The 15,333-nt window shown below is 49.3% G+C and overlaps 1 protein-coding gene across 1 annotated transcript in view; it reads right to left on the bottom strand.

Annotated features, from left to right (window-relative positions):
- The window catches only part of LOC120225680 (solute carrier organic anion transporter family member 3A1-like), an 83,516-nt gene that overhangs the window by 33,193 nt on the left and 34,990 nt on the right, over positions 1-15,333 (bottom strand). The window contains exon 7 of the mRNA XM_039223869.1: positions 13,317-13,455. Coding sequence (XP_039079800.1) covers positions 13,317-13,455 — 139 coding nt within the window. The remainder of the gene's footprint in view (positions 1-13,316; positions 13,456-15,333) is intronic.

The raw sequence follows: 15,333 nt of genomic DNA, 5'->3' as shown, positions 1-15,333 counted from the left end.
GTGGAGCTGGCACAGCCTAATTATGCATTCTGTGGCATTCCATTAATTAGGCCTGAATAAACAAGTTAGCTTTTTAAGGAGGCTGCAAAACACATGCAAATAAAGGAATATTTATGGGGAGAAGAACCAATTCCCCATCTCCTGTGTATTTCATGTCCATGCTCAAGAATCCCTCAATAGGCTCTACCCTAGACAAACGTGTCCCCCCCCCCCCCACAATTAGAGAGGAAACTATGCTTCCACAGCAGGATAAAACATTGCCAAATTAACGTTATAATTACTTGCCAATTTGTCCCCTTTTATGCCATTATAATTACAATGAAGTGTATTAAAAGAAATAAATCAGGTAACCAGCACGGTGTTGCTCATTCAGTGCCTAGTATGGCACTTGGAACAAAGAATGTGCATTGTCAGTTGCTGCTCCCGTTGGGGGGGGCCACCAGAAGAGGGGAGGCAGCTTAATGGGAAAGTTCTCACGTGGCAGGAGAAGCAAGGAGGGCTAAGAGCTGCCAGAAGCTGGGAGCAGATCGCAGGCAGCGAACTAAAGCCCAAACCAGACACATTTATTAATACATGATCCGAGGAGGGGGAAAATAAGTGGCTGCATTCCATTTGATCTCGTGGGTGGATTCTTGCCCAGCTGCCCCTGGTCCCCGGCGAGGTCTGGCCCCAGAATCATCATCAGAAGAATTTCTGATGGCAAAGGGGAGGGGCAGGGTCTGGGAGAGGCAGTGCCACGCGGGCGCCGAGCCAATTAAGGTTCAATAATAATAGTGCAGAGACCTTTAATGAATACAAAATGAAAACAATCATAAATGATTCATTGCTTTTCTTCTCAGGACTGCTCTGCTTTCAGAGCAAACGCCAAGGAAAATCCTCCTGAGGGTCAAACACATCCCCTTTGGCTTTCACGTTGCTCTTCCTCTCCTCTCCATCTCCACCCTCCCTCTGGCCTCTTCTCTTTTCCCCCACAGCAGAGCACAGATGGGGGGGGGTTTATCCCATCAAGTCACATGGGATATTTTCAGGGATGTCCAGAAGCCCTTCTGTGCCCGCCTCCCCCAGCCCCCCACCCCATCAGGGCCACCCTGCATGGCTGCATCCTGCCCAGGGGTGCTTATCCATGTGGGCAGATGTGGTGTGGGGCTGGATGCTTCTTCCTAAGCATTGTGCCGAAAGCAGGTGCCTCTGTGTAAGTGGCCAGGTTACAGCACCCTGCGGTGTTTACTCTAATTCCCATGAGAGGTGCTCAGATCTTGCCCCTCTGGCCCTTCCCACATACCTCTGCCCTGGGGGCTTCCTAGCTCTTCTGTAAAACCTCCTTCCCCTGAGTGGCCTCCCCCGGCTGGGCCAGCCCTGAGCCCCGAGGAGCCCCAGAAGGAAGGCACACTCCACACCCCGCTGGGGAGCCTTCCCCACCCTCCTGAGGAGACCTCGTGGTTACTGGGGGAAGACCATGTCTTATGTGCATTGTCCTGAGCGTTTCACGGTGCTGAGACAGAGCAGGTAAAACTTTGCAGATGGTTTGAGAATGCCTATGGCCAATGAATCCTTATCTGTGTTTATCAGGAGGCAGGGCTGCTCCCCCACTAACAACTTCAATGTCACCTTTCTTCCTGCCCAGGAGAGGAGTCTGTTCCTGCTCTCCCCAGACCCCAGGTTCGCAGCCAAACTCTGCTAGCTGTTTGCACCCACCACCTCCATCTCCTCCTCCAAGCTCCCACTCACTCCAGCTGGCTTCTGTCCCCACATGTAGGAGCCAGATCATGCGAAGCTCTCTGGGGGCCTCCATATCTTGACCTCACTGTCCACTTTTCTCTTACTGGGGCCCCTAGGAGCGCGTGCCTCTGAGCCCCTCCCCTCCCTGGCTTCCACAGCCCACGACCGTCCCAGACCCACTTTTTACGTCCCGTTCCAAGACTCCAAGCATGTCGCCATCTCCATGCTGAATCCAGGAACAAATGCCCCAAGTTGGATTCTACACTGTCAGCTTGGCACTCCTCCCCATCTACAGCTGGGAACTATTTCCCTAGAATGCCCTTCCCTGCGTGGGTGAGAGCTGGACAGGAGGGGTACACAGGTGATTTGGAAGGCAGAAGTGAAGCAGAGGGCACTACACTCTGAAGGTCAGACACAAGCATGATGCCCACAGAGGTGCCCAGAAGGTGCCAGTTGGCCCTAGCATCCGTTTGCACGGATTTTCCCATCTGAACTGCTGACAGCAGAGCCCCCAGGCCCACCTCTCCCGATCTGGCTGTCCACCTGCTGACATGGCCAAAACCCCTTTCATCTCACAGAGCAGCCATATGAGCACAGCTTCTTGGGATCTTCCCACAAGCCCCCCTCTTACCCATCTGAGCCGGTGCTTCTGGGGATGGGAAAGATCGGTCCTCTGAGCCTTCAAGATTTTAATTCTTCAACCTCCCCCATGTTCATGTGAGCTCTACTTCCTACACTCAATTCTTTATTTCCAAAATACCCGTGGGTGCTGCTTCCTGACCAAGCCCTGACAGGCACACCTCCCCCTGCCCAACATCCTTTCCCTCTGCATCTCTAGCCTGAGACATGGAACCCTATTAAGTCTCTGGACACCGGGTGGGAATGTGGACTCTGCCCCTTACTCCCACGTCCGATCCATCTTCCTCGTGACTCTGAGGCTAGTAAGGCCAGACATCACCGTGATTTTGCTCCCTAATTTATCCTTAGCTCCAGAGGACAGGGCCTGGCTCATAACAGGGATTCAACAGCTATTTACTGAATAAATCAATAGATCTCAAGGTCTATTCATGTCACTGTATCCTAAGTCCTTCCTCAAACCCTCAGATCCTTCTGTCTCTGATTCTTGTCGTAGCCTCAGAGAAAAGAGAGATTCAGCTGTAGGGGTCTAAAAACAACACGGACCCAAAGAATGCACAGGTATACATGAGGAACAGGCCCCATGGGGATGGCTATGGTCTTGCTTAGTCAACTACCCTAGGAACTGACCTCTGACTCACATAGCCTCTTAGGACTGTGATGTGAGTCCTGCAGTTGAGTAATCAGGATCAGAACCTGGTGAATAAACCGTGTCATTGATAAGCTTTGTTTAAGAAGTAATCTGTAATTGGGACCTATTACAATAGGTCTAATCTAAGACTCAGTCTTAGATTTTTGCCCAATACACAGATTAGGCCTCGACTGCATTGTATTTACCATGAAAGGAAAACTGCCTGGCTCGTTTCTGCTCTAAGAAATCCCCTTCTGAAATGGACCCAGTCTGGATTAGGTCTGTGTTCCAGCTCTAATGGAATGGGACAAAAATGAGACATCGTTATTTCAGACTATCTGACAGCGATTGCACAGTTCTGTCTGGCCTGGGGAGGGGATGCATGGGTCCATGAAGCCAATGTCCTGGGAATGGAGTGAGTGGGCAGCAGAGTTGAGCCAAGACAAAGGGACAGAGATGAAGGTGCACAAAGCCAGGGAAAGGGATGGGACAAGAACACGCCAAGGGCAGCTGCAGTCCTACTGGACAGAAATGGAGCATGCATAGGGTCATTAACACCACAAGAGCAGAAGTCAGACACGCAACTGATGTAGATGTCGTCTGGCTAGTGCCCAGGAGGGAGGCTGGAAATGGGTGGGTCCCTCCCAGAGGCTGGAGGCAAATCTGTATTTATTTATTTATTCAGATTTAACTTATTTGAGAAGAGCTATGGAAGAGGCTGGGGAGGAGGTAAGCCAGAGGGTCGGAGCAGGGAGATGGATACGACTCCTTTCTGGGCAGATGACTCAGTCTGACACAATGACCAGGAAACGCTGGGTGGTCCCATGGTCTGGGGGTGGGGGCAGGCACCTGGGACATTCCTGTGACCCCTCCAAGAGGGAAATCTAAGGGAACATGCTAAGCCGTGGTCACACAGCAAGAGATGGAGAAGCATCCGTCATTTGGGCTTAGGTGGCACGAGATGGACCTGGATATCGTCCTAATGGAGCTGCAGGGACACTGGCTGCAGAGGCAGCTGTTTGGGAAGAAACGTCCACCCAGATGTCCACATGCAGTGGGAAGAAGCACAGACGAGAACACAAGGCCCAGGCTGCATCATTGCAAGAAACAACTTTCCACCTATGGGTTTTCAGACTCCTACCCTCAACCGAAAGGAAGTGGAGGAACAGCTCTCCTTCCACTGATATTAACCAGGCATCTACATGGGAACCCCTAAACTTGCAAACGTTCCAAGAAGCACGAAGCTAGAAAATACAGAGATGATCCGGATGTGACAGAACCATCCACTTGACTAAGGAGATGGCAGAGACCAGAATCCTAATTCTCACCCTGTCTGCACACAACAGTCCCATCCGGCCAGTCCAAAGAGCAGACGGATCTCAGAAGCCGCCTGTAGACAGTCATGGCCCGAATCAAGTGCTTTCCTTGGCGGTCCCCAATATATTTCAGGCCTGAGAAAGTGCACCAGACTCCGGGACACTGGCGCATCATTCCTGACCTGGCAAACGTCCAATTTTCCATCCCCGTTTCAAAGCAACGTCTTCCCGGCTCACCAATCTGGGGGAAGGAATGCCATGTTTGCCGCCTTCATCACAGGAACATTCTCTGTCTGGCGTCACATATTGGGGCGGGAGGTGGGGGCAGGATCTGGCTTTCCTGGAAGTAAGTGCATCCTGATAACAGCATATTGATAACCAGACCACCACTGTGCTCGCACGGGAGGAGGGCGGGCAAAGCTTTGCGACCAGTGGTGACCCAGAGGACAGAAGGGGAGGGAGCTGTAAATTCTACAAGAACTTATCCTACAGACAGACTGGCCCGGGCACAACATGGCAGAAGTACAAGATGAGCCACAACAGTGTCTGCAAGACCCAAAGTTATGCAGCGACATGAATGCCCGTCACAGGGGCTGGTTAAACAGGCTCCAACAGATCCATGCAAGGAAAGACCATGTAGCTGTTAAAACTAGAAAAGATACAAGAGTGTTCTTTACGTACGGATATGGAAAGAATGCCACTATAAATTATTAACAATAAAAAGCCTACAAACAAAGAGGTACGGAATAAGAAAGACCTCGGATATGCGTTAAAATCCAGAAGGAGGCGCAAGAAACTAATCATAGCAATTACCTACTTGGCAAGATAGTCGGCTGGAAAACAGGTGAACAGGAGACAGAAGACAGAGGCCACTCCCTCTTTTTTATACTTTTTGATTTCTGAACAACACAAATATATCACCTATCAAAAAAAAAACCACTGCAGAACATTACAAAAGGAAGAAGAAATCAATGAAGAGTAGTCACTGAAAATCGTACTTCTATTCCACATTCAGTCATTAATTTAGACTGAGAAATGTTTCTATTCACATATAATGATGGGGATAAATAATTACAATAAAGCTGGAGACCATGAAAATAGAAAAATTACTCTTTAGAATCTCAGATTAATTTTCTATTGACGAAGGAAATCATAAGCATGCTATTTTGACAGCTCGTCTTACAAGGAGAAAAAAAAAAAGACATCTGCAGTGTTTCGAAAATACCAGCAAATGAAGTCGTTTGTGTTTGCGTCTTTTCCCCTTGGATCAATTAATTGCACAAATAAATCTGGTGTCTGGCTTGAAAGAGGACTCTTGCGAGGGGACAGGTATGGGGGTGGGTGAGGAGGTTATTTGTCCTGAAAGTCTGCTGTGAAATGTGGAAAGGTAGAGAGTTATTCCCCCAAATTCTGGAATATTCTTTCTGGTTTCCTTTCTGTAATGTATTCAGTTATGAGGCAGAAATGGCAATCTCTATTAAAGCTTGGGCTCTAGTCCTGTGCTTTGAAGGACAGTTTGTCGCAGACAGTGCTAGGATGCACAGTGCTCTGTCCTGTGAGACCTCTGACCCTTTGCTGTCACATCCTGATGAGGGGACAGCAGAGGGCTGCCATACCACCTCGGGAGTTTGGGACGTTTTCCTTCCAGTGACAGCGTGCTCCTATGAGTCCTAGATACTTAACAGATTCTTTCACGATTCAGTGGAGGTTCTCAGACACCCTCCTGTCGTTTATTACTGTCCTTTGGCAGCTCAGACTCTTCACCTCACTGGCCCAACCCAAGCCGGCATTTTTAGGTAGCGACGTCAACGCTCCGCACGACAACCCACGTGCCTCCTGGCAAAGGGGATATTGAAAAACCACAAGAAGAAATAGACTCTCTTGTTCCCTTTCAGGGTCACTGGCTGAAGGATAATGGCCAGGGAGAAAAATGCTCAGACAAAAGCAAGCCGCACCTTCACCTTTCACTCTCATCACCTGTAACGCAGGAGCCAGAGCACATCGGGCAGAGCCTCAATGATCTCCTGCAGGAAGGGGAGGGGAGGGCTGGTCTTTGGGGGAGTGGCAAGCCCATGCTCTGGGCCCCAGCCACCTGAGGAAGGGGGTGCAGGCAAGGCACAAATGTGGCTGGTGCTAGGAGGGAGCATCAGGTGTTTCCCGCTCTGTCTCTCTCTTCTGCAAACGGGATCTGTCCCTGTATCACAAAGTCCAAGCCTCCCCGCCAGCCTCGCGCTCACACACAGTCCACGCTGGAATGTCGCTCCAGTGCCTCGCCACCGCCAGACACCCACTCCTCCCTCACGAGAAGGCTCCCTGCCACTGCTCTTCCTCTGGGGGGGAAACATCTGCACCCTCCCTGAACCAATTCCTGCGCCAGCCCCCCAGCCCCACCCGCCCTGAACCAATCCCTCTTAGCATTCAACCACCCATCCTTTACTGTCAGGTTATTTTAATAATAATAATAAAAAAAAGTTTTGTTTCCTTATTGAAAAAGGGATGCACGCTCATTGTGGATAATTTAGGAGTTTGCAGAAAATGTGAAGGAAACATGAAAATTAATGTTTCAGCCTCTAGCCAGAGGTAATGTTCTGTGAGCAGCTGGTGGTATATCTTCTGTAGAGATCTTCCCATGTAACGATACACAAATATTTAGATTTTTCCCTTTCTTTACTAAAAGGGATCATAATCTGTATATTGTTTTATAATATGCTCGTTTCACTTAATAGGTTAGCTGTTGCTCATGGGTGTTCCTTTCTATATAATTCTATCGATACGTTATATCTCATCTCACAGTAAACATAAGCTCCTGCCTTTCCAACTCGATTTCTTTTTCTTTTACTTTATTTTTTTAAAATTAATGATTATTTTTGAGAGAGAGAGAGAGAGAGAGGGAGAAAGAGGGAGCGAGCGCAAGTGAGAAGGGGAGGGGCAGAGAGGGAGGGAGACACAGAATCCGAAGCAGGGGCCAGGCTCTGAGCTGTCAGCACAGAGCCCGACATGGGGCTCGAACTCATAGACCACGAGACCATGACTTGAGCCAAAGATGCACACCTAACCAAACAAGCACCCAGGTATCTCATTTACTTATTTTTAAATAAGTAAATTTACACTCAACATGGGAGCTTGAACTCACACCCCAAGATCTAAATCACATGCTCTTCTATTGAGCCTGCCAGGCACCCCTCCCCCCCAGCTCTGTTTCTAGTGCCTAGTCTAGCGCCTGAGATATATTAGGGTTTCAGGTGGTAATGCCCTCATCGGGCTTTATTTCAGAACAGTTGCATCTTCTGACAAGCCATCACCTGAATGAGTACGGACTTTGAAATCAACAAATGGGGTCAGGTTCTAGGAGACGGCTTGCAAACTCCAGACCTTTGAGGGCAAGACAGGAAACAGGTAAGAAAACTGGTGCAGGAGTAAGGGGTAGCCAGTGGGGGAGACTATGGCTAAGAGGAGATCAAATGCCTTATTGTGGGTTTGACCATTTCTCAGCTTCAGCCACAGTTGCTGCCCTGTGAGGCCGCCTTGGCCAAGTCAGTTCTCGTCCAACTTTTACAGAGAGGCCAAGAATCCAGATTTGTTAGGAAATGCACAGACCATTGAAATGATGGTTCAGGCCACAGTAAGCACATCTGGAGGGCAGAGAGGGTGTCTACACTGTTTGCTTCTTCTGTACTATGCAGATATAGCACCCCTAGTCTCCTGCTGTTTCCCAAGTGCTTGAACACACAAAGGTGAGAACGAAAAGGACGTCGAAGGCTGGATGCTCATTGTCAGCTTGGACACGGTTTCTTGAAAGATAAGAACATAGGAACCCATCCCTCTCCTAGAGCAGTGGTTCTCCACTGTGGGGGCTTCTGCCCCCAGCCACAACCTGTGGAAATATCTGGAGACATTGCCAGTTTCACAAATGAGCGGGTGTTGCTATTGGCATCTGGTGGGCGGAGCTCAGGGATGCTACTGAAAAGACAGACACATCCCCAAACGTCAGCAGGGCCGAGGTGGAGATGCTCTACAGCAGAACGATGGTTCTCAACCTCTGTTATGTACCAGAAACATTTAGGGGAGGGGTGCTTTAAAAAGATACGGACACCTGGATCCTATCCCACAGTAAGGAAATCAGAGTTTCTAAAGATGAGGTTCAGGCTTCATATTTTAAAAGCTCTCAAGTGATCCTAATAGGCAGGCAGGGCTGAGATCCATGATAGTCAACAATAAACTACCTGCATGCGTCCACAGTGGGCTCCCCGTCCCTCCCCCTGCACAGAACTGGCTCAGGGCTCTGCTCAAATAGGTGCTCGACACCTATCTGTTGCCTGCTTGGGGGGGTGGATAGATTAGTGATCTCTCATTAGCGGCCTACAAACTGCTGTGCTGGACTTGTATTGACTTCCAACGTTCTACTGGTGGCTGATACAATCCTTTGTTTGAGTCAATTATTCAGTACATCAAAAGGATATGACTTCCAGCAGCACACCAACCCACCTTCTGTTGGAATAATTACTTCTGAGAGTGAAAGGTACAGAAACAATCTGGACAATATATTCAAGCCAAAGGAAGCTTACGAAATTAACACACGCTCTTTTCTGTCAGCCCCTCCTAGTCCGATGCAAGGAGATGAATGAGCAATGTACATTTAACGCGATCCCGGAAACGCCCATTGCGATCTCTCAACGAGATAGGACATAGGAACATAAAACACAAAAGCTAAGCCAGGGCAGCAAGGAAAGTCTAGTACCAGCAAGCCACCAATGCTAACCAGGTTTCCCTATAATCAGAATTGTGTGATTGGTGATGTAGTCACATTTAATGGAAATTATGGAAAATTTTCACAGGTTCTGACGAAAGTTACAGGTGAACGGGACATACCAAGGACTGGGGCTTTAGTATGGAGATCCGTACCAGCCATTCTACTGGCTGCCAAATGCTATTCAAGGGAGTAGTATTCTCGCCCATGGCTCCCTGGGGACAGCACGGGGCCTCCAGCCAGGTGTTCAGGAAGCCTGGGGCCAGAGCCATGGCTGGCATTGGAAATGCAAGGGTCCACAAGAAAACCCCAACCCCATCGCTGGACGCTGGAGCCCAGTGAGAGAGAGGCAGGAGTAAACAAGCTGTTCGACAGGGGAAGGAGGGTCTGACCTTGCAGGACAGAGCAAGTGCCGGAGGACTCAGGAGGACATCAGGACAAGGTTCTAATGCAGCCCTGGAAGAAGTGATGAGCGGGGAGGAGGCTTCTCAGCTGCAGATAAAGAACTATTGTGCATCTGAAGGGCTTAAGGGAAGACCCTCCTTGATAAAAGGAGCAGCATGAGTAACGGCACAGAGGCAAACCAGGAGCAGCATGTGCAAAGGCCAGGAGGTATAAAAGGAACAGCATGTGCAAAGGCCCGGAAGTATACAAGGAGCAGCATGTGCAAAGGCCTGGAGGTATACAAGGAGCAGCACGTGTAAAGGCCCGGAGGTATACAAGGAGCAGCATGTGCAAAGGCCAGGAGGTATACAAGGAGCAACATGTGCAAAGGCCAGGAGGTATACAAGGAGCAGCATGTGCAAAGACCCGGAAGTATACAAGGAGCAGCATGTGCAAGACCCGGAAGTATACAAGGAGCAGCATGTGCAAAGGCCTGGAGGTATACAAGGAGCAGCATGTGCAAAGGCCCGGAGGTATACAAGGAGCAGCATGTGTAAAGGCCCGGAGGTATACAAGGAGCAGCATGTGTAAAGGCCGGAGGTATACAAGGAGCAGCATGTGCAAAGGCCCAGAGGTATAAAAGGAGCAGCATGTGCAAAGGCCAGGAGGTATAAAAGGAGCAGCATGTGCAAAGGCCTGGAAGTATACAAGGAGCAGCATGTGCAAAGGCCCAGAGGTATACAAGGAGCAGCATGTGCAAAGGCCCGGAAGTATACAAGGAGCAGCACGTGTAAAGGCCCAGAGGTATAAAAGGAGCAGCATGTGCAAAGGCCTGGAGGTAAGGGAGAGCTGGGTGTGTCGCGGGGAACCCCATGAAGTCCAACATAGCAGGTCATTCCTCAACAGGCAGGAGAAGTGGGGAGGTTGAGGCTTCAGAGGCAGTAGGGGCAGCCTGTGAAGACAGTGTCTTGCGTATAGAGCGCACGCATGCATGAAGAAGTCCTTTCAAGGAGGAAGAAGGTAAGCATCCTAAAGAGGAAAGTCACAGAGTGAGAGGAAGACACTGGGTTTGGGGTCAGACCCATCTACATTCTAACGCCAACGCCACCATGCTCTGCGTGAGCTGGGGCAAGTGACTCGTCTGCAATCAGGGAGTAAAAATAACACCCCCCTCCGCAGACTGCCGTGAGGATCGAGGAGATAATACCCACAGGGCTGGGGGTGCAGGTATCAGAACGGCTGCACTCACACCTGGAAAGCTAGAGGACTCCAGCAGACGGTGAAGGAATAATAAGAAAAAAGAGGGAAATTGGGAAGACGGATGAGGAAGCCTTCAGTTTGTGGAAAAGTTTTTTTGAGAGCTTGGAGGCAGGAAGAGGGAACGAAGGAGGGAGCGAATGTACCAGGAATATAATCCACCATTTGGCATGCTCTCAAAACACTGCAGCAGAGATTTAAAAGATTGAAATTGCTTTCTGCTCATTTTTGGATGGTGGCCTGAGATTTCTTTGACTCTAGGCCAAGCCGTCATGGACCATGAGTGACATGCGGAAGGCCTGTTGCCTGGCCCACGCAGGCTCTTGGAAAAGTTTGCTGCTGTTGCGATGTCCGGTTATGGTTGTTTTTCAGGCAAGGTTGTCCCAAGGGCCCCTTTTTGGGATAGGCGTGGTCTCAGTCACCTGCTGGAAGGCAGGGTATCGCGAGATCTGCCTCCCTGGAGGAGAAATGGTACTCCCATCCAGTCCTGGGGCCCGGGGCTGTCTCAATCTCTCACTCGTAATCGCGGGAGGAGAGCCTCTCTGATTTGCCTGCACCCCAGCAGATGCCAGGAGGCCTCCAGCAATGTGAAGAAAAGGCAGGTGTCTGGAGAAGGAACGACAGATCCAGAGGGAAGCAGAGAGGCTCACTGTACAATAATTGCATCCCACAGTGCTGTTTCAGCAGCTGGAAATAGTCACCGGCCTGCTTAGGCTCTTCGTCAATAAGACTCATGTACATGCAAGATCAAGGGAAATCCAATTTTTAAGACAATTGTTTTTTTTTGGTCAGTGAATGCTCTGAAATAGAGACCTATTTGGTCTCAGGATACGGAGTCCATTTAATTCCCAAAGCAGGACAGACCAGAGCTGATTTAAATAACTTCTGGGATATTAAAATGTTAACAAAGTTGTTGTCATGAAAAAGAACAGCTTGTACTTTTATTTTAACCACTCACAAGGCCCCATCCATTTTGAAAATGCATTTCCAGGCACATAAAGAAATTGCTTTATCATCTAATTTAAAAAAATCAGTTTCTCCCCACCACCACTCCCCCCTTCCACCAGAGTGATTTATTTTCTCAATAGAAAAATGTTAATAACTGGCCAGGAATCTAAATGTTAAGAGCAAAGAAAAATGAAATCTTTGGAGATGAAAATAAGTGATCGACTTCTCCTCCTTCAGAGAAACTGCTGCTCCCAAAAGATACAGGATGTGAGAAGGAAAAGAAACAAATAATTGCAACTCTAAATTCTTCTAAAGCAGCCCCCCAAGCCTTTTGCTCAGGCTTCCCCTCATCTGTGCATTCCTGAACATTTACAGAGCACTTCTGGATGACAGTCCTCCTTGGGGACACTCGCAGATCAGAGCAGGTGGCAAATGCTTTTAGCAGATCGCTGCGGTGAAATGAGAGAGGACCATGCCGTAGAGACAGGGACAGAGAACCACAGAAACAAGAACACCAAAGCTAAAGAAGGGAAGGGGTGTTTTCACAGAGAAGGGGGAATTCGAGTAGTGTATTGGCAGTTGAGTAGGCAAATGGGGAGAGAAGTGTGAACAGACATACGTTGTGTGGGGGAAGCTGAATACAAACTAAAAGGAAGTAGAGCGGAAGAGAATGGCTGAGGACAGACATGTGCTGAAGACCCCTACAAAGGCAGTTCAGTGCCTAGATCTTGATCACGGTATCTCCTCTGCCAGGTAAGTATTGCCTAGATCTTAACCTACAGGTGACAGGGTAGCGTTCCATGGGGTCCTTTGCAGTGTTGCAGAAATCATTTTGGCTGCAGTGTAGAAGATGGGCCAGAAGGGGGCCACCCGGAGCTGTGAGGACAGTCGGGCAACTGCCACACTTGTCCAAGGGAGAGACCAGGAGGGCTGGCACCAGGCCAGTGGTGTTGTGGATGCAGAAGACAGGCAGGTGTGAGAGACACCTGGAACGTGGGACAAGCATGACTTGGTGACCAGTCCCTTAGCATCAGGTTTTCATGCAGGGAACATGGAAAACTGCAGGCTGATGGCCAACTGGAAAATTCATACTGAGAAGGACGGATTTAAAAAAAAAAAAAAAAAAAAAAAAAAAAGCTTAGAGGGTGGATGGGAAAAGGTGGGAGGTATCTTGTTGAGAATAAAAAGGCAAAGAGAACCGAGTAAGGAAGAGGTTGAATTAGTGTCAGAGAGTCTCAGGTTTCGAAGACATCTATCTTCTCTGATCAATGGTATTCTAGTCTTCCTTTACATACTTCTGGTGATGGGGAGCTCATTACCAGTAGAGTCGGGTTATTCCACGGACACCCTCTGTGAGTGCCTTGAACCATAATCTTTTTCTCTGGCTCCATATCTACAGCTTCCTTTGAATTTTTTTTAACTTTCTGTTGCTCCGTGACACTTTCTGGAAACCTATTTGACTTAGCAGGAAAGGCTGACCGACTGGACAGTCTACGCATTCTACTGACAGAGGGTCCTCTACTAGACTGCGATGGAGTCTGAGAAACAGTCGCGGTGCAGGTACATAAAATATGGAACATGTGTGGTCGCCCACTCCTGCCCCTGACCACGGCTTTTAAGCTACTTGGGCTGCCTGAGTCTCCCGCCCCATCCCCTCCCGTCAGAAAATCACCAATACCGTGCTGTTGCAGCCAGCGAAGCAGGCAGACAGGTAGGTGATGCCATCTGCCCCACACACGGGTGTGAAGGAATCGGTTTGGCATTCACAATTTTTATTGCAGGGCGAGTAGGGGTCCAGAGCCGAGCCAGGCGCTGAGCTGGAAAAGAACAGAAACATGGAATCCCATCAGAGGAAGGTCAATTTCAGTTGGATCACTGGGTCCTTTGCTGTGATGAGTCACCTGGCACTACTGCTTTCTGCTCCTAGGATCTCCCCTTCCCTGTCCCACAAGGACCCGCCCAGCGCCACCTCTGGGAGCTGAGCCGAGGCAGTGGTGCTAAGCTGTGAGCTTCCTCTGCCCAGAGGCAGAAGCCTCTTCTTATCTCAGCTGGCCTCTCCTCCAAGATGCTGCTCACGATCACTACAGCTCAGCCCCTGTTGCCTCCTTCCCTGACCCAGCACCTCCGCCAGGCTGAGCCCAACACAGACTTCTCCCCGCCTCGGGGCAGTCCTGAGGTCTCTTTCATCCCTCCCCAGCAGGCATACCCTCCTGATGCTTAACACCGCCTCAACTAGCCTGGCTTCAAAAACTATTGTCTGTGTGATTCAACTTCCTGAGAAAAAGAACACAAGTTATTTTAAATTTCCTTTTGTACCATTAAAGGCACAATTACCCAGAGCACGCTGACTGCAAAGAGGAAAAGGGCGGAGTGGGCGTTGTTAGCTCCGTGAGAGAGGCAGCGTCTCGTTCTAGGCCCGTTATTTTCAGCTGAGCCTCCCAGGGTCCAGAACACTTCATAGTAACGATGATGACGTTGATATCTGACAATTTATGTGGCAGGCGCTATTCACGGTACTGCACGGATTATATTTCACTTATTCTCCGGGTAACCCCACAGGGTTGATAGAGAGAAACTGAGGCAGAGCCAGGCTGAGTCACCTGATCAAATATACCTACCTTGTTCATGGGAAAGGGGGAGGGGGTCCTGGAGCTCTCCCAATCTGGGGACCGTTAGCAGTTGGATTGTAGTCCCTGAGCTTTTTTTTTTTTTTAATTTTTTTTAATGAAGAAGAACTTCATTATCGTATGACCCTATGCTTTGAACCGCTACAAGTTTACAGCTTGAGAGCTGGCACAGTTTAAGGCTGGCGGTCTTTCTCTCCAAAAGCTGTTATTTATGGCATGCACAAGCCAGGAGGTGCCATATTTGGGAGAGGGAGGAAACAGGTCTGGGGGGTGGGGCGGGCAGAAGAGGCCACGGTGGTCGTAAAGGGGAATGGAGGGGCACACGACTGCCTGGACCATGCGTGAATATACAGACAGCTGCCTCCACCTGTGTTCTTGCATTCAGCCTGCTTGACCCTGCGGGTGCCTGTATCTTCTAGAAACAGGACTTCAGGAGAAAGCCTGATGGCCTGCTTGGAGGAGGAGACTGGTGTGAGGAGGAACTGGTATCCTGCAGGCTAATTCTGCTGCACCCTTGATGCTCCAGACTGACCCCCAAGCAGCTTCAGAGTCTCACACAGGAAGGAGACAGCTATGGATGCTGGACTCTCCCTAATTCCCTCTGGGGCAATTCTGTGGATTCTAGGTCAAAGTCTTGGGATAATAACTAGAAAAAAAGTGTCCCGTAAGAATTAACTTCCTTCACTTGTCCCTCTTTTCTCCTTTTATTCCCCACCTCCTTCTCCCTCCCATACTTATCAATACCTCCGGTGGATGAGACCTTACAGTTACTAAGGGAGACTAATGATAGCTTCGGATAATTTCAGGAATGGTTGAAATCTAGTCTGTCTTTCATTTTAGGCTGAATTTTTAAGAAGTTTTTATTTATTTATTTTGAGAGAGAGAGAGACGGTGCGAATGAGTGGGGAAGGGGCAGAGAGAAAGAGGGAGAGAGAGAAATCTCAAGCAGGCCCTGCGCTGACGGCACAGAGCTCGACAAGAGACTCGAACCCACGGACCTTGAGATCATGACCTGTGCTGAAGTCAAGAGTCGGACGCCTATCCGACAGAGCCACCCAGGCACCCTTA

This window comes from Hyaena hyaena, unplaced genomic scaffold (genome assembly GCF_003009895.1).
Source record: "Hyaena hyaena isolate Hyena2069 unplaced genomic scaffold, ASM300989v1 scaffold_1475, whole genome shotgun sequence".
Classification (NCBI taxonomy): Eukaryota; Metazoa; Chordata; class Mammalia; order Carnivora; family Hyaenidae; genus Hyaena; species Hyaena hyaena.
The sequence above is the reverse complement of the archived record's forward strand: the minus strand, read 5'-3'. Positions and strand labels throughout refer to the sequence as shown.